Source organism: Pseudorasbora parva, chromosome 24, assembly GCF_024679245.1.
Source record: "Pseudorasbora parva isolate DD20220531a chromosome 24, ASM2467924v1, whole genome shotgun sequence".
Classification (NCBI taxonomy): domain Eukaryota; kingdom Metazoa; phylum Chordata; class Actinopteri; order Cypriniformes; family Gobionidae; genus Pseudorasbora; species Pseudorasbora parva.
In genome coordinates, this window is record NC_090195.1 from 3,467,083 (window position 1) to 3,490,072 (window position 22,990).

The 22,990-nt window shown below is 38.6% G+C and overlaps 1 protein-coding gene across 2 annotated transcripts in view; it reads right to left on the bottom strand.

Moving 5' to 3' along the window:
• Positions 1–22,990, bottom strand: part of LOC137064021 (SH3 and multiple ankyrin repeat domains protein 1) — a 67,196-nt gene that overhangs the window by 42,324 nt on the left and 1,882 nt on the right. For both annotated transcript variants that reach the window (XM_067435357.1, XM_067435358.1), the window contains 4 exons: positions 7,189–7,704; positions 2,396–2,599; positions 1,171–1,242; positions 872–980 (listed from right to left, as the gene is read on the bottom strand). In XM_067435357.1, the coding sequence (XP_067291458.1) occupies positions 872–980; positions 1,171–1,242; positions 2,396–2,599; positions 7,189–7,617 (814 nt within the window). In that variant the 5' untranslated portion in view covers positions 7,618–7,704. The remainder of the gene's footprint in view (positions 1–871; positions 981–1,170; positions 1,243–2,395; positions 2,600–7,188; positions 7,705–22,990) is intronic.

Genomic DNA, 22,990 nt, shown 5'->3' on the forward strand with positions numbered 1-22,990 from the left:
TTTGGTTCAATGGGCACTTCTAATGGCACAGGAAACATCGATACATCACTTCATGTGAAATGGATTGCTGACTGCAATCATTACACATTTTTGTGACTTACTGTGATTAATAACACTCTAGCGTGTCAATAACCTTAAGTAGTATGGCAAAGTTAAAAAAAAATTAACACTTTAGAAAAAAACATTGAAGACATTTGTGAATCAATGCGAATTGGTAGAAGATAGAATTGTGATTTATATGTGAATTTCCCCCAAACCCTATTAAATGAGATAAAAAAACATCAAAATTATATTTATTTTCACATTAAGCATCGCAACTGATATTTATCACAGTTAAGCAATTTTAAATACGACAATTATATTAAATTAATAACAATTTAATATTTTGATAAATGTACTTGGATTTATAATATAGTCGAAACATGCAAACTAAACGAAAATTATGTTATGTATTATGTTTATGTAGTTATAGTATATTATATCATACCTCAAACTTCTCTAATAAGCGCTACTGGAGTCTGTGTGTGATGATGTTGCAGGCAGACGCGTAACGCAAATCCACAAATGAATGACAAAGTGAACTTCAATGATCGGGATTGAGAATCACTGTACTGCACAATATATGCAATCTAGACCAACAAAAGTGATCTAACATCCAGGATCACACTGAGTGCCCAAATTAAATGATTGCACTTTTTTCCTCATTTGAAATGTCATACTCCAGAGTTTATATATTTAAAGCACTTAAATAAAAGGTTTTTTTTAAATCACTTTTCCGCAAGCTTCATTTAAGGGTTTGTCTTAGCATATTTTCCATTTGGAGACTCCTAAAGTATTCATGACCGTTCACATAGTTGTCCATGCGTCTCACCTCCGCTTTCAGTGTCGTGGTAGTTCGGATCCAGTCCTTTCTCCAGGGCTTTACTCAATTTCTCCACAGCTCCACCGTAAACATAATCCAGGAACTTCTTTAGATTGGCCTGTAGAGGGAGACACACACACACAGACACTTCACCTCCTTCCTTTAGTCAGTCAGTCAGTCTTTTTTTTTTTTTTTTTGTCAGTGTGTTCATCCACAACACTTCCGTCTATATGTGTTTTTGCTGGCCGTTTCTCCAATTATACAGGATCTGATTTTGGTGGATATTAATACTTTTGTCCTTTATTTACCTTGGTGTGCAGCTTCGCCAGTTGTTTCTCATCCAGGTTTGTCTGTTTGTAGACCCGTGTCTTATATCTGAACTGTGAGTTTTAGACACCAGGAAGAGAGGGGGGATAGAACGAAACTGGTTAAAGCTGGTTCAGTTTACAAGTTCTGAGAAACAAGAACTAAAGAGTCTTTAATATAGACGGTCGGTCCAAACTGTGCACAGTTTCTGGAGACTTGAATGTCACAGCCAAAATTAAATAAAATTAAATAATGAAATGAAATATGAAATGAAAATAAATAAATAATAAAAAATACATGTAAATTAAATAATGAAATTAATAAAATAAATAAATAAATAAAATACATTTCAATTAAATAATAAAATTAATAAATAAAACAAAATAAATAAATAAAATTAAATAATGTAATGAATAAATTAAATTAAATGAATAAATAATTACATTAAATTAAATGTAATATTAAATTAAATAAAACAGGAAAATAAAAGATTCTGAATGACAGATTAAACATTTAAATCTTAAACTATAATTAAAAATTGATATATTAGGAAAAGAGTCTTACAATATATTATATAATTAATGTAGATTCAAATTTAAAAGGTTGAATTTACTCTGGACATATATTCTTCATAAATGTGTAAAAAGTTTTTTTTTTAAATACATTTCATATTTATTCATCTTTAATTTATTATATGTAGTTTCTGATAGTCAAAAAATGGTTTGATAGTTTAGTTCCATTTCACAAATAGGCATTTCATAATTTTTCATAAAGGTATTCAGTAACACTTCACAGTAAGACCCCATTAGTCATTGTCAGTTAACACTAACAATAAATGAGCATGTTAGTATTTATTCATCTTTATTAACCTGAAATTAAAATACACTTATTCATTGTTAGCTAGTGTTAGCTCAAGTAAGTGAAGTAATATTAACATGTACTAATAAATTATTAAAATTTAAAAGTTGTATATGTTGAAATTAACAGGAAGTATTGTTAGTTTATGTAAACTAGTGATAAACAGAGCCTTATTGTAAAGCGTTGCCAGTTTCTATTTTGACAATTTGCCCCTGTAGGCTCAGCATGAGCCAAAAACAATTGAAATGTTCAAGCTTTTTGTAGCCAAGACTCTAGGTATGTCTGTGCAGAAGGTTATGATGTAAAGGAGCATTCTGGGTAATGTTGTCTAGTGTTTGTGAGACTGTGATCTAATATTCGTTACAGCACCTCCAGGTAGGGCACTCCCTTCTCCAGAGACTGGGAAAACTCTCGAAGCAAGCGCTCCTCCTCCAGGAACTTGGCATCTCGTCCCTCTCCAGCTGGCTGGAAGAGGCCGTAATTGTAAACGTCCCACAACGACTCGCTGAGAGAACAAATAATCTGCTGCTTCGCACTCCAAACGCTCGAGTCGGGATCAAACCGCAAACACTTCTACAGACGGCGAGAGAGAAAACAGGTTTGAGGAAGAGAGTAAGAACAACAGATTGAACTGGATTTAAGGTTCAAAACAACTTCTGTGAGGTGCTGTCGTTCACCACAGGCCTTCATTTTGACTCATACCTCGTACAAAAGTCGTGTTTACAGTAATGCACTTACAATGGACGCCTATGGGAAAGACTTTCTGGAGGATTTACAGGCAGAGTGTGCAACTTGTACATTAAAAGACTTACATTTACATGCATACATTTATGCAACAACGTGTATGAAAGTTTTTGAGCATGTTAAGAGCCACACAAATCCCTAAAAATATGAAGGAAAAAAATCCTGCATAGAACGATAGGAAACTGCACACTTTCAGTGCTTGGGTCCTAATAAAAATGACAAAAACACAAAATTACTGCAAACATGATTTTTGCTTGATTTTCCAAACTGAAAGACAAGCGGCAATAATTTTCTGTGGTGCACAAAAACATGTCAAAGATTAAACATTTTGATTGCTTAAAGGGGGGGTGAAACACTCAGTTTCAGTCAATCTCATGTCAATCTTGAGTACCTATAGAGTAGTATTGCATCCTTCATATCTCCGAAAAGTCTTTAGTTTTATCATATTTATAAAAGAAATAAGGGCTGTACCGAGTCTTTCCGGAAAAAAACGAGCGCCTGGAGGTGTATCGAGTGGGCGGAGCTAAAGCGGTGACGTCCTCAAGCGTGGAGAAGAAAACGCTACCCAGATTCAGATAAATGATCCAGAATCATTCAGAGGCTGAAATAAATTGAACAGGAGAAACAGCAACAGCAGGACGTCCGTCTCTGTGGTATGGACTGTATTTAGTGGCCTGTCAACATTTGTGTGTCTTTACTCACAGTTTATGAGGACATGATTCGGTTTATGGACTATTGTATGCGACTAAACCTTAGCAGTAGCAAGCAAAACGGTTTTGCACGTCAGAATACTGTAATGTTATACAGAACAACAATGGAGTCCGTTAGCCCATTTGAATGATGAAGCATGCTTTGTGAGAACGCTAGGTTTATGTTTGGGTGATTTTACAATAATCAAACTGACACCTATATTGGTCAGCTAAACAAATGTATTTAAACACACACCATAGATCGCATGCTCCATTGATAAATTAACTAACATTATAAATGGACATGATGTTTACTGATGTATACTTACGCGACGATAGCCAACAGCACAGACATTTGAAGCAGTTTTACTCACCTGCTGCTTCCAAAGCACGACCGTGAACCTTTATTGCTGGGACTGCTCCATCAAAAACACACTTCTTTGGTAACTGTTGATTTGGTGAAGTCCTGACAGCAGTGACTGTGGAGATCCACTTTTTCAACATGACTGAAGCGTGATGTTATGAAGCTTCCCATCATTTCTGCCTTCAAATCGGTTCACATGCAGCGCTGCCTTCCCGGAATGCTGTGCGGACGCGTTGAAGTCGTTTGACGTCACCCATAGGAATAAAGTGGAGCGCGGCGCGTCAGAAGTGTTCACGGATGAGTGGATCTGCACCTGAGAGTGTTTATGGGCATGCGTTTCCTCTCTCGCTCTAGTCATGCGCGCGCGCACGTACCATACCGGGAGAAGAGCCCGTACGGCCCATACAAGGACCTTCCGCTCTTATTAACGTCAAGCCGACCCATACTCGAAAAAAACTCTCCGAAATTTGTGAGAAACCGGAAGGAGTATTTTTAACACAGAAATACTCCATCAAACGTCCAACATTAGTTTTTGAAACTTTGTCTATGTTTAAGTCTTTAACAGTGTAAAAGCTCAGTATGCATGAAACAGCATTTCACCCCCCCCCCTTTAAAATACTGACACCAGTTGAATATGATTTTAAAATGACACAGAAGAGCTTGTGTGTTGTTTGCATCTGAACAATCAATTTCACAAGCCTTTTCAAAAGCCTTAAAACTTCAGCACTATGGAGAGTGAGCGTCAGCACGCTGCTTTATCTGGGGATTGTTAATGCGCCGCGATTGAGCATGTTAAGTGAGCTGCTAATTGAGTCAGGAGTTTAGATGAGTTTAGATGAGAGCGATTTTGACATTAAATCAGGTCAGAGCTCCCACACAAATCATGAGAGGAAACTCAAGCTCAGTGTGTGTGTTTATTTAAAAATTTTCCCAGAATAGCTTGACACACACACTAATATCCAAGAGCACTAAATATTCTTTCATTAAGGATTCCCATGTTCCCGTCTTTTTCTCCCCCTGAATTAACTTATTTTTTAATTTTCTTTTAATGTCTCAATCCCTCCCACGATAATCTTTGGAGACACAATAGATCCATAGTAAATTAAAGTGTGTGTGTGCATGCGCGCATGAGTGTTTCGTTGAAGCTTTTAGAGACTCATTATGAACATTCACTGCTGTACAGTGTGTGTGTGTGTGTGTGTGTGTGTGTGTGTGTGTGTGTGTGTGTGTGTGTGTGTGTGTGTGTGTGTGTGTGTGTGTGTGTGTGTGTGTGTGTGTGTGTGTGTGTGTGTGTGTCAGTGACTGACACATGAACATCAGGCCTTAATTTGGCAAAGTAGACAATTTATTTAATTTCATGATTATTTATATTGCGATCTGTGCCGTTTGATTACAGACTTCAGTGTCTTGGCAAATCTGACCAAAGTCTGATCCAATATTATTTGGAGGAGACGCATGCGATTACTGGACTATTTTTCAATAGACTAAGACTGACCAATAAAGCATTTTAAACAAAAAACTAAACTATCATCATTATTATTATTATTATATAATTATTATATTAACTGCCCAAATATTTATTACATAATATTTTCTATTTCACATAATTAAAATACAAAACAATATACATATTTTTTACAATAATAATTACAGCTAAAAAATGTATTACAGCTATAAAATTAATTAATTATGAATATGTATAACCATAATAATAACTAAAAAATCATATACAACAACAAAAATAAAATATTTGTATTATTTTTTTATTATAATAGAGTAAATTGATTAAATTATTTTATTTCACTTTATTTGACAACAATAACTAAAAAATAAATATAAAAATAAAGCTATTTCATGCATTCTAACTTTTCATGGTTAAAGAGTTGATTCTCATGCTAAACATGGCCAAAAAAATAAATAAAACATTCCTGCTGGTTTCGAACAAATTCGGAAAGTATAAGCCTGTGTGAGGTCATAACAGGCGGAAATGCTTGTATGGGCAATTCTCCCGGATAAGCACATGCTGATCAACGAGCTTCGTTCAGGTTACATTTTGTTTCGAGAGTGTTTTCATACTTGATTCGATTGCCTGGACCGAACCAGGGTTCGATTGCTCCCCGCTCCCCCTGCCCCTTCTGCACTGTGTTCATAATTATATTACTTGGGTCCGAACCGGGGTTCGTTTGCGTCAAAGCAGCAGATGTTTACCCGGTTGCTTAGTAACGACAGTGAGCGAAGGCAGCAAAATGCATGGCGTTGCTCCTGTCACTTTTATATTTTTGTTTTTGAATCGTTGGTTTTGTTACCAAAGCTTCAGTACGTAATGGTACTTGCGTCTATCTGCCGTGAATGCCCTGCAAATGCTGTAAACAATGCCGAAGACCAGCAGAAATTAGATCTACAGAGCTCTTCTTGCAGTATATCAGTTATGCTCATCCAGGCAAATGAGAGAAACACACATTTTTATCAAATTATACATCATTAATAGCGGTTCACTTGCGTAATTTAGTACGATTGCGTTCACATCAGCAGCGAACCGTATCAGAGTTCACATGAAACGAACCCCAGACCACCTTTTCAGTGGACTCGGGTACGGTTCGCGTTTGCGCACCCGAGTTCGGAAGACCACGTTCACATCATCCAAACGAACCAAACTCTGACGTCAATCGAACCCGGGTGTGCAACAAAAGTGCTTGTGTGAAAGCACCCTTAGACCACGATATCAACAATGTCACTAATGAAGTGTGTTTCTGGTTTTGAGGGAAAGATAAACTACTTGTTCAGCTTCCCAAATAACCCAGCGTTAAACAGTGGATGCAGTTCGCTTTTCCGGAGAACATAATGTGAACAACATTAACGTATAGTGAATCAAAAGTTATCCAGGGATTATGCCACACTGCCATTCATACATTCATGACAGTGTGTGTGTGTGCGTGTGCGTGTGCGTGTGCGTGTGTGTGTGTGTGTGTCTCTCTTTAGCCCCGCCCACTGCACGCTTTCACAAGTTCAGCTGTTTTCAGAAAGAATCCATACAACATATCTGTCTTTTATAAATATGACAAAACTAAAGACTCTTCAGAGATATGAAGGATGCCACACTACTCTATAGGTACTCAAGATTAACATGAGACTGGCAGGAAATGTGTGTGTTATGCCCCTTTTAACAACAAAAATAGTCATAACTGAAAAATCATTACAATACTATAAAATATAATATTAATCATAAATTATTATCATTAGACATAAATCTCTGTACCATATAAAATTAAACAAATTAAGTAAAAAAGTAGATCATTATTGGCCACTCTCTAGTACAGTTTATGAGTATGTCTGAACTGTAAGTGTGTGAACTGAAATAAACAGACCGTTTGTTTGATATCAGGTATGCCGATGCGGAAGACGATCACGGCGAGGTGCGAGTCTTCAACAGGCGTGACCGTGGTCATGCTCCGCTCCATCATACGCCGTCGGGCCTGCTGATTGGTCAAGACCGGGTGATACAGTGGCTGATTGGTTGTCTGATGATAAAGCGTCGGCTGACTGGGCAAATGCGGGATTCCTCTTTGGGCTGAATTGCCAACCCTCGGTTGTCTCTCTCCCCTCTGCCATCCAATCACAACAGCAGCCGGTTTGGATCCGTCCGCCTTGCGTCCGCCCCGGCTTTGGTGTTCCTTTTCTCCCATATCGATCATTCCATTTTGTTTTGCTCTCTTTAATCTCTCCTCATCATCCTCCTCATCATCACCTTCTTTGTCCTCTGCGCTTCCAAAAAAACGCTTGGTGTTTCCCAGCATCCTTTGCTGCACCGTGTCAGCAAGCAGTGTTGATGTTATGCTGTCGGGTCATGGTGCTTATCGGCGTCCACATCAATGTTAGACAGACTGAAGAGGAAAAGAAGAGGGAGAATAAACCTTAGTGGTAATGCTCTGATGTTAAAATTAATATATAGTCGATATAAAGCACCACCTAAACCAGGATATCTTAGACCAGTAATAAACCACACAGAACACCTTAGCAACACCCTGGAAACAACACTGCTGTATAGCCTGCAAATCTTCAATAAATAACAGCATGTTTTAGTTAAAAAAAACTAATGACACTTTTTATTGAATAAAGATCTGCAAGCTAAGAAAGTGTGAGGCTTTTTCCACATTTTACTTCGAAAAAATACAAAAAAAACTCCAGCTGTATCTCCAGGGCTAACAGACTGGATTCAATTTGCAGAAGACTGAAAGTTGAATTTGGGCTAAATTACAGATGATTTATTTGTGAACCTCTATGTGCTGGTGGCATCCATGCGCATCTCCAAGATGATGTTATTACTCTTAGCTTGTTACTGTTACACTTTACCACCCATTTGTGTCCCTGAAAAGACATAATCAAAAGAAAATCGATGCATAACTCCTTTGTGCTATTGTAATAATTGTGGGTCTCTTATGAAAAAAGACGTGGCAAAGAATTATTTTTAGAAATATTTATTATAAAGTGAGTAATGAGCACATTTCGTCGCTTTAAAGGGGCCATGAACTGAGAAATCAAATTCTCCTTGAGGTTTTGACGCATCATACTATAAGAACATCCTTTAAAGACCCTGTAAAGGCCATTTAAAATCTAAACACATTATAAATGTTAGAAATGTATTGCTAAAACACATTGCAAAGACTGTTGAACTGTGTTGTACTGAATTGTGGAGTTAGACGTTAAACAGTTTTTCAGCATTGCAGTGTTCTGGATTTTCTAGGCGGGGCTAAACCGGTGGCCCGATGACACACTGGAGCCTCTGAGGCTGGCTCCTCCCTTAACACATCAGTTTGCGGCTCAACCGCGAGTTACTGTCAGTGCTAGGGCTGTGACATATATCGAAATTATCGAAATATCGCAAATGTACATAATCGCAATATGCATATTGGAATGGCAATATGTAATGATTTTAAAGGTGCACTATGTAGTATTTTTGCAGTAAAATATCCAAAAACCACTAGGCCAGTGTTATATATTTTGTTCAGTTGAGTACCTACAATATCCCAGATGTTACCAACTATTTGTAAATTGTGAGAAAATTGCTATTTTAACTAAGGACAGGGACGTTGCAGCATTGCATTTGAGAGAGTCGCCTGTCAATTGCGTCATATCTGCGCTACCCTCGGTTTCGGCTTTTATTTGGCAGGAGCGCTTTACTCTTAGCAGTGTGAACAAGCGAACGCACGGAGTAACGTCATAACATCGTTTTAAACACACCTAAATGTATCTAATATGATAAACAGAGCTACATGACCTCAAAATCATAACCGGAAGAGTGGATCTGTGCAGGCGCCCGGCAAATGAGTCCCGTCCCGTCATAATAAAAGTCCCGGTATTCGCAAGGCGGGTATTTGTTTAACAATCGCTCCAGCGGCCGTGCTCAGCTCCTCAACACTCAGTCCTGCTCTGCTTCACACTACAGTAACGTTAATAACCGCATGCATGAACGTGATTTCTGCCCGAGTCCTATTTTTCACCGGCTGTGATGAGAAGACCACATCTCCCAAGATGCTGCGCTCACACTTTGCGTCATCAAACTACGCATTTGTTTTGCATAGGCGCCCTCCAGTGGACAAAAGCTGCATAGTGCACCTTTAATAGCCTACTTCAACATTGTGAAAAGTGTAAGTTTTAAGTCACACATTGGGCAGAGCATAAACTGGGCACATTACTGTTACTTATGTGACTTGCTTGATGTTAAAAAGAGTTATTAAATGCAATAATTTGCACAAAAAAAACAATAATTTGCAGTCTCGTGTTATTTGACACATGCAGCGAAACGTGAACAATTTGTGACACAAATGTTTGCTAAAATGCTGCTGGTCACCTTCAGAAGTTGTAGCGATGCTTTCTTTTCCCAGAAAGAATGTGAAACACAAATGGTTTTATTCTCAGTTTTTAAATAATTTTTTTAATATAATTGAAATAGATTTTACACACTCAATTGCAATATCGTATCGAATATCGCATTATTTAACAAGATATCGCATATCGCATTTTTCTTCAATATCGCTAGCTAGCTATGCCTTTGTTGTGGAAATATGTATTACTTGGATGTAAACACTAACAAAACAGATGTGACGTGTCCTTATTTAAAATAATTAGACTGAGTATATGTAGGCTACATTTCATAAGCTGTGATAAAGTCCGCGGGAGTGGACACAAACATTGCGGGTGCGGGCGAGAGTTGAACAGAGGTTGCGGGAGCATCCATTCTGGCTGTAGCGGTGACAGTTGAGCGAGATGGAAAAGGCAGCTTTCCCACGAGTGGGCATGGTTTCAGCACAGCCAAAGTCTCACAGCAGCCAATGACAGCAGTGGGCGTTTACACTGAAGTCTCAGCAGCCAATGAAAGCAGTGGGCGCTTACACTGAGATCTCACAGCAACCAATCACATTCACAGCAGTGGGCGTTTACACTGAAATCTCAGCAGCCAATGAAAGCAGTGGGCGCTTACATTGAAGTCTCACAGCAGCCAATGATAGCACTGGGCGTTTACACTGAAGTATCAAAGCAACCAATCACAGCAGTGGGCGTTTACATTGAGGTCTCACAGTAACCAATCACAGTAGTGGGCATTTACACTGAAGTTTCAGCAGCCAATGACAGCAGTGGGCGTTTACACTGAAGTATCAAAAGCAACCAATCACAGCAGTGGGCATTTACACTGAAGTCTCACAGTAACTAATCACAGCAGTGGGCGTTTACACTGAGGTCACACAGTAACCAATCACAGCAGTGGGCGTTTACACTGAGGTCTCACAGTAACTAATCAGAGCAGTGGGCGTTTACACTGAGGTCTCACAGTAACCAATCACAGCAGTGGGCGTTTACACTGAGGTCTCACAGCAGCCAATCACAGCAGTGGGCATTTACACTGAGGTCTCACAGTAACTAATCACAGCAGTGGGCGTTTACACTGAGGTCACACAGTAACCAATCACAGCAGTGGGCGTTTACACTGAAGTCTCACAGTAACTAATCACAGCAGTGGGCGTTTACACTGAAGTCTCACAGTAACTAATCACAGCAGTGGGCGTTTACACTGAGGTCACACAGTAACCAATCACAGCAGTGGGCGTTTACACTGAAGTTTCAGCAGCCAATCACAGCAGTGGGCATTTACACTGAGGTCTCACAGTAACTAATCACAGCAGTGGGCGTTTACACTGAAGTCTCACAGCAGCCAATCACAGCAGTGGGCATTTACACTGAAGTCTCACAGCAGCCAATCACAGCAGTGGGCATTTACACTGAGGTCTCACAGTAACTAATCACAGCAGTGGGCGTTTAAACTGAAGTTTCAGCAGCCAATGACAGCAGTGGGCGTTTACACTGAAGTTTCAGCAGCCAATCACAGCAGTGGGCGTTTACACTGAAGTTTCAGCAGCCAATCACAGCAGTGGGCGTTTACACTGAAGTTTCAGCAGCCAATGACAGCAGTGGGCGTTTACACTGAAGTTTCAGCAGCCAATCACAGCAGTGGGCGTTTACACTGAAGTTTCAGCAGCCAATCACAGCAGTGGGCGTTTACACTGAAGTTTCAGCAGCCAATCACAGCAGTGGGCGTTTACACTGAAGTTTCAGCAGCCAATGACAGCAGTGGGCGTTTACACTGAAGTTTCAGCAGCCAATGACAGCAGTGGGCGTTTACACTGAAGTTTCAGCAGCCAATGACACCAGTGGGCGTTTACACAGAAGTTCCAGCAGCCAATGACAGCAGTGGGCGTTTACACTGAAGTATCAAAGCAACCAATCACAGCAGTGGGCGTTTACACTGAAGTCTCACAGTAACCAATCACAGCAGTGGGCGTTTACACTGAAGTCTCAGCAGCCAATGACAGCAGTGGGCGTTTACACTGAAGTCTCAGCAGCCAATGACAGCAGTGGGCGTTTACACTGAAGTCTCACAGTAACCAATCACAGCAGTGGGCGTTTACACTGAGGTCTCAGCAGTGGGCTCAGCGCAGACATGCTTCTTTAAACAGAGCATTCAAATCAAAGGCTAAAATCAGGGCAAGAAAGACGGCTTCGATTTCTAAATTATGACCATTTTTTATGTAAAAATTATACCAACACTGTGCACCAAAGGACACATTAATAAACAATAAAACAGTAGTTCATGAACCCTTAATACTTGTTTGCTGAATCGGCATCTCATTTACATTATTTGAGTTATCAGGAATAAACAGAGTTTAAGTTAGACCTACATTGTATAAAACAGGTTAAATCCTGTTGACTAAAATATATTGATCAGCAATCAAAAACAGTCCTAGATACGTCAATTAAATAATGTTCCTCGCCTTTCTTACAGCTTCACATTTTCAATTGAATCAGCTATTATTTATTGAGTGTTGCTCCAACCTCAAGCCGGCCATTGTAAAATGTGTCATATGGTCTGTCAGGCATGTTAACTATTACTCACACTTATCATCTTACATTTAAATTCAAACAATCCAGAACTTTAGACAGCGAAAGAAACAACTGGACATTCAAGAAAGAAAAACGTTCTACCACAAAGTTCTTCAGTGAGTGAAGACATTGCTTTGTAGCTCTTGCTGTGAAATGTTCTTTACAAATGAACTGCATTGACTTGAAGATTACATTGGATGCATCGAGCGCGATTCAGGTCATTGTCCTGTAATTGTGAAGCATCAGCCCGCTGCATTTCTGCTGATTGTATTGTTGTTTAATTAAACACAGAGGGGCACTGACTTACTGAATTCATTTATATCATCTTTCAGTCAGCATAATTGGTCTCTGCTTTACATTACATACTTAAATCACAGAAGTGCACAGACACAGCTCTCAATGCCTGTCATATGGACAGTAAATAGAAACTGACGTCAGTGTTATCCACATTAAGAAACTGTCCTGTAAACCTCCAGAGGCCTTGGTCACCTCATGACGGCTCTTGGTGACTGGTTCACCCGTTCACAGCTTTAGATGGTTATTTACCTTAAATATCACAGCCGGTTTGTAGTTCATCAAGTGCACATACTGCAGTAGCTCCCATTATTACTGGAATACCATTTATAAATCAGCCCTGTGTTCTGACCTCTCTATTTGCATTGAGCATTGTACTAATGCCTTAATTATTACTGTATTTGGGTTTTTAATCATTTGATCTTGGGCTGTTTGATTAATCTTTAGATCTTATTGATCGTTTCTTCAAAGATAATAAACACCAGAAAAGCCAGAAAATGCATGAATTGTCAGTTCCCTCAAGATAAAGTAGAAGCGATTGTTTTTGTGTGTGATTTACCTGAAATGGATCTCCCACAATAATAAACTACGGATGCACAGATATAAAAAAATATTTTGGCCAATAGCCAATATTTTTTATTTTTTCTGATTTATCGATATATGGGCTGATAAATCTAAACTGATAAACTTTGAGAGCCTGATTACAAAAAACAAAAGGCTCACCATTAAATGCCATGTCCCAAAAAATTCAACAAAACTCAAACATGTACAATATAACCACCTAGTTTGAACCAGTGTAAGATTCCTTAACTTTTAAAGTTCATTTTACACTCCTCTGTCCCACTTACTTTAATAATAAAAAATGGTAACACTTCACAAGTTTTTACGTTTTACATTTAGTAAACATGAACCACTTAAAGGGGGGGTGAAACACTCAGTTTCAGTCAGTGTCATGTCAATCTTGAGTACCTATAGAGTAGCATTGCATCCTGCATATCTCCGAAAAGTTTTTATTTTTTTAATAATTATATAAGAAAGATGCGCTGTTCCGAGTCTTTCCGAAAAAAGCCGAGCGGGTGGGGGCGTGTCGTGTGAGCGGAGCTAAATAATGACGTGTGCAGCAGCGCGCTGTGTGTTGAGTCGAGCGTCATCCCTAACAGCGGAAAAAAACTTTATTCAAAATAAAAATATGGCTTTTAATCAGATACAGCCATACATCTATGATCCGGAATCAGACCCAGAGGCTGCAGTTGAACAGGAGTAGCAGCAAAAACGACTAGAGCAGGACGTCTCTATGTGGTAAGTTACAAGTTATACACTAACTATATAATATGCTTAGCGGCTTGTGTTATTTACATATTTATACTTGAATTATATCGTCGTATTTTTGTCTTTGAAGGTGTACATGTGGGAAGTGCAGTTGTGCACGTGTGTTTGTGTGTTTACGTGTGGTTTGTGTAGACAGTAAGCGGACTAAAAGCAGTCTCACTCACCCTTCTAACGTTGGGACTGCTCCATCCTTCAGCATTAGGCGATTGGGAAAATTCGGCGTCGAGCTGGGCCTTGCTTATGAAACAGTCGGCACCGAAATGCAGCGAACAGATATAAACATTCGCGCAACTCAGTTGCTGATCCGGAAAAGCAAATTACATCCACTGTTGCCTTAACGCGGGGTTTTTGGCGAATCTGTGCAGGACTGTCTTGGTCTGGCAACCAAAAACCCACTTTTTTGGTGACATTGTTATGTGCTATGTGTAATTGTCACCTGTCCAGCATCCTACAAGCCCCGCTTTGATGGGCGTAGGCTGTTGCTTTCGCTCTCTCTCTCTCTCACGCGCTTCCGGTAGAATTGTCCGTAAGGCCCATACAAGGAAATTCCGCCCCCACTAACGTCAAAGGGGACGCATGATCTCAAAAAACTTGCCGAAACTTATGACTAACCGGAAGTAGTATTTTTGACAAAGAAATACTCCCATCAAACGTCCACCTTAACTTTTGAAACTTTGTCTATGTTTAGTATGGGAATCCAAGTCTTTAACAGTGTAAAAAGATCAGTATGCATGAAACAGCATTTCACCCCCCCTTTAAGGATGAACAATAGGATTTATTCATCTTAGGTCATGTTAATCTTATGATCCAAAGCTGTATCTTAACATTAGGTAATTCACTATGAACTAACACACACACAAAAAAAACATTTTATTACAAACATAACCAAAGGTTATGCAATAAAAAAAGGTTATTGCTCTATGTTAGTTCATGTTAGTTAAATGCATTAAAAAACAAGACCTCATTATAAAGTGTTACCAAAAAATTATTCCAATCAAAATTCAAAAGATTCAAAACAATCATGGCGGACAGTGTGCGAATGAAGAAGGGATGGGAATTTTTGTCATTTTCTTGATCTTGGATAGCTCTCAAACAACAAGTACACCTGCGGGGGGCGAAGCGTCTCCGTCATGGAGATATGAAACTATTTTAAGACTGTTACGAAAATTTATGTTGACAAATACAAACATGACATGAGAACATGAACATAGAAAAAACTGTTAAATTATGATGCATAAATGTCAAAGACAAAAGACAAAATAAAAAAAATAACCGTCTCAAATAACCCAGTCAGTAATATTGGGCATTGTATTTGAGCTGAAAGTGTGAATGCACCACCCTACAGAGCTTTGCTAGTGGGTTAATAAACTCAACCAAACGCATCCGGTATTAAATTATTCAGATATAATGTTCCCATTACAACTTACATCAGCACAAAAGGACACAAATGTGCATGTGAACTTGGCCGTGCTAGTTGTTTATATGGTTTGAAAGGGAAACTCATTTTGAATGCACTCTTCCCTTAACAACAATGCCGATACACAGGCAACTAAAGCACAGAGAATTTACAAAACTATTATAATCGTGTTCTCATAATAATGCTATGTACATGACAAGACTGGCGCTGCACGAGTTTATGTTTCACAGACATCACAGCGTGTTTTTGAATCCATAATGAGAAACAACTTTAAATAAAACATAGGTCTAATGTTAAAAAACATGAGAACAAAATGACACTGCTGCATTAACATCAATGATTTTGAAAAAGAAGCCTCAAATAAGAATCGTAAATATCGGGCTGTTCGCATTTGAGCTGAAACTGAAGATAATGAACACCAGTTGGTATAATGGCAGTGCTTTTCTAGCTGGTTAATAAACTCAAACAAACACGTCCTATACGACATTAATCAGATATAGACAACGCAAAAGTAATCTTACAACTTGCATCTGCAGAACAGAACATAAATGCGCACGTGAACTTCACCGCACTCTGATGTAGCCTAACTCTCGTTGGGGATTTCCTTTAACAGCTGATACACGGGGAACTAAAGCACAGAGATTTACAATATTCTATCACAATCATGTTCCCATTATAATGCTGTGTATATAACATAAGATTGGCGCTGCACATCTTGCACTTAACTGTATTTCATGATAACAGTGATTTCAGGAATCAATGCAGTAGAGCTGCAACTAACGATTATTTTTTCTGTCGACTAATCTAACGATTATTTTTTCGATTAGTCGACTAATCTAACGATTAATTTTTTTACCCTTTGAAATTTTTCAAAATTCTGTGGCACCCCCTCGCATAAGTTACGCTAGAGGTGTAACAGTACAGACTGCTCACAGTTCGCTTTGTATCACGGTTTTAGGTTCACGTTTCAGTACAGTTCGGTATTTTCTATGTTCAGGGGAAAAAGGACTACTGTTAAATGAAAATAAAGAAAATAAGAACAGATAACTTAAATAGAAGCAGCAGCACAAATAAATACTATTGAGCAAAGATGAGAATAAAATAAACAATGCTTTTCAGGTGGGTCTAACATTAGTTTTTAGGTAGAGAAATGGAATTAAGTAATCAAAAGTAAAATAACCACACATTTAACTGTTTAAAATTAAAAAATAATCCTTATTAAACTTACAAAAGCTATTCAGTCAGGAGCAGTGAGTGATGTCTTTATCTTTTGTTTGACATTAAACAGACAGCAGTGAAGGCTACTGCCCCTTTAAGACCCACGGATAGTCGTCGTATTTTCTGTATAAAGTTCACTTAAGGCATAGAGTAGGCTATGACATTTTGACATACTTTTTGTGAGTTTGTCCGTTTAAGCACAGGATTTGAAAGATAACTCAATATCTGCGCGCTTTGGGACGAGTGCACAAAGACAGATCTTCTCATTCGAGTCTCCTGGCTACACGGGGGTGATGACGGTGAAAATGACTGCTCATATTCGGACGTACAGCAGCACTCGCATGCGTTTTATAAAGTTTACAAAGAGAGACCGTTTTGCCCGCGTTTTTCTTTTATTATCGCTGTTGTTGTAGTGTACCTGAGAAGTCAGCACGTGTATCCATCGACACAAACATACATACAGCATTATTTTCAAGTTACAACCCATATTAAAGATGCGTCATCAGATGCGAGATGAACCGAAGTGTAAGTGCGTCCCCGCATCTTTTGCTCGGGATCCCGGTTGGGAAACACTGGTCTGTATTGATTGACACCGCGCTGGCTTGTTTAGAATTATATGAGCGCCGTGACCGCGTGATGAAGGCGTGTCGCAACTCTGTTATTCAACTGCTCTGGTTTTAAAAGCTAGGCCTATGTCATACTAAATGCGCCAAAATGCAATAAAACTTGTTTTACGGTCGAATGCAACGCGTGTGTGTGTGAGTGAGTAAGAGACGCGCAAAAGGGCGGAGAGAGAATTTAAGGAAATGCAGCTAAACGAATATGCGTGCGTCTTTTAAATAGCGTAAAAATGAATGAATGACGAATGTGGCGGCCGTTATTGATTATGTGGCAGTCCGCCACAAATCAGTCTATGTGTGGGAAACACTGTTTGGCCTCTGTTTAAAGTATTCCCATACTTTTGATATTCGCGGTCTAGGTTTTTGTGATAGAACCAGGAGCAGAAGCCAACATTACGCGAGATGAACGTCTGACACGACGCGTCGACGCATTTCACGAACGTCGACGTATTTCCGTAGTCGACGTCATCGATGACGTCGACGCGTCGTTGCAGCACTACAATGCAGTGCTCTTTCGTTTCACTTTATTTCCCTGGGCTGGAGGCATGCCCTCTAACGTCATCTAATCAGACCTCAGTTACCGCCTAAAATGTAAAAAAATATATTTTTTAAAGTCAGGTTTTTATGATAGATCGTCGCTGTCATGTTGGAGTACTCGACCACTCTTCCCCATCCCTAGTATGAAGTGTCTCAGCTAAAGGAAAAATACGTTATATTTAAGCCAATAAAAAATAATCGGCCAAATATTCTTATAGGATTGATAATATGAAAAAAAATTGCATTTATCGGCCAATAATGATAAATGGCCGATATATCGTGCATCTCTATAATAGACTGGTGTCAAATGGAACTGTAAATTATGCCTTGGCTGTTTCTGTGAACGGTAATACAAAAAAAACACCACAAAATAAGCAATACTCTGAATATCTTGTAAAGATTTGATGCCATTAACCTGGTAAGCGTTGGCAAATCCAGTGATAATTCATCCTCAAAAGCACCTGATAAATCCACCCAGAACCTTGTAAACACAACTTTCTTTCTTATTGAAAATATTACATACATCAGACGGTCAGCAAGAGACTGTGGCGTCTGACATTGAGACTAACATCTTACTGACGGTTTAAAACAGGCTGTTAGGAAACTTGACTAGCTACACGGGTGCCAACTTAAGGGTGAATCAGGCAAATAAGACACAGATGGTCTCGTTCACAAACACTCCAAATCAATTGCTCACTTCATTTCTAAAAATACATGGATGGATGGATGGATGGATGGATGGATGGATGGATGGATGGATGGATGGATGGATGGATGGATGGATGGATGGATGGATGGATGGATGGATGGATGGATGGATGGATGGATGGATGAAGAGCTTAACAAAATACTAAAAATATTTATAGATGATTTTAAAAAAAATCTCATTGCAAGACTAAAAGTTGTGAAAATGAATCTCAATTACAAGAGTTTAAATGGTAACTGTGACCATTTCTCAACTGCATCTTTATAGCACACAATGTGACTCCTATTGAATTTTTTTTTACAGGTTTAGTTAGAAAAAATATTGACTAAAAGGAAACAAAACAGGCTGAACTGCAAAGATATTTTTAGGCAAATCACAACAACTATGTAAAAGTAACAACCACAGTATCCAAAAAACAACACACTGGTCTTTTCAGCAGCGTTTCACTTTAATGCGTGTATGAATCCAGCTGTTCTTAGTTGTATTGGATTATTTTGCACTTGTACATTTGTTGAAAATCCTCCAAATCACATGACACGGACACGTAATGGCCTGTTCACATCAAGAACGATAAAGATAACAGAACCTGATTTCACCAAATGCAAAATGTTCATAGATCAACATTTGTTGATTCTGGAGCAACATTTTAACCAAACAATCAGATTTGAGTGACAAGTTAACGCTTACAACCAGGCTTAGGTGCTCCAACATCAGTGTAACTCAACTATCATTTCTCTCTGATTTTAGGGATAACTTATGGGTAGGGTTAGGTTTAGAGGTATGAATATGGTTTAGGTTAAGATTTTCGGACAAGAACGTTATCCCAGGATCAGCAAAATATGTTGACCCACAAACTCGGCACTTTGTTTATGTCGTCTGTTGCATTAAATGCTTGGGCCATTTAAATGTATCGGCCTGCTGATTTTATTGGCTGATATGTGATATCACAGCTCGCAAATATTCAAAAACAATTATGTCAAAATACAGGTCTTGTCGAACATCATTATAAACATAGTCAGCTATGTCAGTGTACATGAATGTAAACGTCGCCATTGTTTTTTTTATAATCAAAAGAATACATCCGTCCTATTTTAGCTTCATGCATTTATCATCAACACTTGACTATGGGTTAGTTCATGAAAAAAAAAAATTTGAGCAAAAGGCTGAGAAAAATCTAGCTTGTTTGGTCAAAGACCACATCCAGATTAGATTCAGAAAGATGATCAAAACACAGATGGAGTAGATGGAGCCCATCAACACCCCCAAAGCTTCACAGCATCTGCTTATGAGATCGCTTGTTACTGCTTCTTCTTCACCTCTGTTTTGATCAGGAAATGTGTAATAGCGCCTCTACAGTGAAAACATGGAAAGTCGGAAAATCTCATACATTTTCTCTCATAAAATACGAGATGACAAAGACAGAAAAAAAGACTGAATACAGAGAAGACTACATTTGATTGCTATTTCTGTAGCCTACCTGAAAATCTGGTTTAGACCTACATGAAAAACCTGAAAATAACTGGTTTTAATTTGTATGTTTGTTTGGCTGTATTTATGTACAATGTATGTATATACTGTATTATATACAGTACCAGTCAAAAGTTTGGACACACTTTCCCAGTGGTGTGTCCAAACTTTTGACTGGTACTTTACTATAATACACAGAATATCAGTCGATATTTCAATATCAGAATTTTTTACTCCCTAATATCAGTCCCCAAAAACCCATATCAGTCGGCCTCTGGTTTTTATCAGTTATTAGCAGAAAAAAAATGTTTTAATACATTATAAAGTTCCTATGTGTATTTATCTTTATAGTGCCATTCTTTTTTAGTTTGAGACTTTTAGAACTACATCTTTATTATCATCATTACAGTTATCATCCTTGGTGTGAACGAGCCTTAAGAAATACACATCGAACACATGCATGAATCCCCTCATATTAACCAGCTAATGAAACGGGACCAATGAGAATGCAGAGAAGTGTTTCTCTCTCGTCTGATTAGCTCTCCGCCGTATAATTGGCAGTTGACTGGGGCAGGTGGGGAAAAATAGAGCACTGGCCTCATTTCTCTCTCTAGAGAGAGTAACGCAGGCGCCACACAGAAGCCAGCAGCCCAAGGACAAAGCAAGAAGAGTGGAGCTATGAGACCAGGTCATGAAAACAGCAAAAAGACTGCAGGATGTCTGTCAGGATACCGGACTTGAGACAAGGCCTGTTAAGCAACACTATAGTCACAGAAGAACAAGTGAAATTTAGTTAGTAGTCCAATAAAACCAATATTGGGTCACATTAATAACTAAACGCAGCACCTACAAGGCTTTTCCACTTGCGTTTCTGCACTTAATCCGTCACGTCCGAGTGTCCATTCCGCTCGCTCAGTTTTTACGTGAAGAAATCCTTTTACACACACCTCCTATCGTATTGTACATCATTCTCTCGCATACATAGCGCACCACCCCCTCCTATGTAGGACAGGGTGAATATAGATATATTTCCAGTGAATCGGTCCCCAGAAACTTTAATTGGAGAACTGCCATGGAACAGACTGTCCCACTTTTATAACCCGTTAAAAAGAAATGGAGCAACCAGGTCCGGCATTGGTCTCTTCCTCTCGCTCACGCTCTTTGTGTCTCTCGCCGGCCATCGCTCCTTTAGAAAAGAATGACAGCGCAGATAACGGACAATTAAACCGTGTTGGTGTTTCCCTGGAGCTCACAGAGAGATTGTGCCATTGAGAAAAGCACAAAACCACTTTCTGTTTCTATAATGAACCTGCTGGTGTTCATGGTGCAATGATGTTTTAAAACCCCAGGGATCAGGAATGAGTGAAATGAGTGTCTGTACACCTGTTTGCAGGTGATAGCAGTGTTACATGGCAGGCCTGAAGATTATGAGAGATTTACTTATGAATAACAGGGAATTGCTCAAAGGCAGGCAGAAACCTAATAATATACACTTCCATTCAAAGTTAAAAAGTCTCTTCTGCTTAGCAAGGCTGCAGTTGTTAGATCAAAAATATAGTAATGTGTAATATTACTATTTCAAACACGTTTTCTATTTTAATATATAGTCAAATGTAATGTTTCTGAAATTTTCAGCATCATTTCTCCAGAATTAGGCATCACGTGATCCTTCAGAAATCATTTTAATATGATGATGTGCTGCGCAAGAAACATTTATGATTATTATCAAATGTTCAAAAACTGTGATATATTTGTTTCATGATTGTTTGCTTTATGTGTTGAATTCTTATTTACCTCAAACTTTTAAAAGAATATATCGATTTATATTTCCACTCAATGCACACATCAAATCATATGTCTGATCACTTATTAAAAGCAAACCTATTCAAAAAAGCCAAATCATCCTAATAAACTTTGCTACATTCAGGAACAGCCTTTTACACAGCTGTGTGTCGTTGCAGAATCGTCACAAACCACCATCTTAGGGAATTTATCTCCTGCTGCTGTAACCAAAGTCGTCAGACTTTAAAATGTGTCAAAATAATCCAGGTGTGAGGAAGCATATCAGAAAAATACATGTTACAGTATTTATCAACCTGAACAGAAAGGCACTTAAGAGGCCAGTGTTGCTAAAATTAACACACCATGTTGTCCTACAAAAACCACACCAGCACATGTGAATCAGAGAGCTCTCCTACAGAGAACAAATATAGAAATGAAGCTAATCAGAAGTACAATAAAAGGTAGAGAGTCACAAATGCACAATTTCATTGAATACTAATGCACAACCTACATCTCTACTGTATGTAAGAGGACAATCATGAAAAGGGTTTTCTAAGGTAAAGGCCACTTTTCAGCCTGGCTCATGAAGCTCTGATTCAGAGCTAGTTAGAAGGTATTCAAGCAACACACAACCAAACACATTAATGCCTACTGAATCATTGCTTATGACATAAAATATTTATGCACTAGCATCATAATGAAAAACAGCGGTCTAAGCTCCAGCACACATTTCCTTCTATTTTTTGTAATATATTTTAGAGAACTAAAGATAACTAGAGTGGATTTACATGCCAAAAATGCATAATCAAAACTACTATAGCATGCTTGTCATATATTAATTATTCAATCATTGAATAATTATTTAAACATTCTAAATAAGCAATAACAACAACAAAATTATGTAATGTCAGGCATTCTAACTAGTGTAAAACCCCAAAACTGTCAATTAATTATTAACCCAGAATAAGGTATGAAAAGTCTGAAACTGGTACAAGATAATCCAGAGTGATGTTAACACAGGAAATCACATGTGAACAGCCCAAATAATGAGCAGAAGCTTTACAGAAGCAACCGAGGAGGAAACCCACAGCCGTGACCTCGTTCAACAACATTCTGGAGGTCAGCGCTCTAGAAGAGAGGAGGAGTATTAGAGAAAACTGGGACGAGGAGAGACAGAATGCAAAGAACAAGTGTAAAAACATCAAACCAAGAGAAACTCCACTAAAACACAACGATTAGTCTGTCCACACCTCACAAACGTCACAGACTGAGGATGCTGCTCTCATACAGAAAAGCAAAACGAAGCATAGATCGAACAAGCGAACAACGATAGATAGATAGAACGAACGATAAATAGAAGGAAC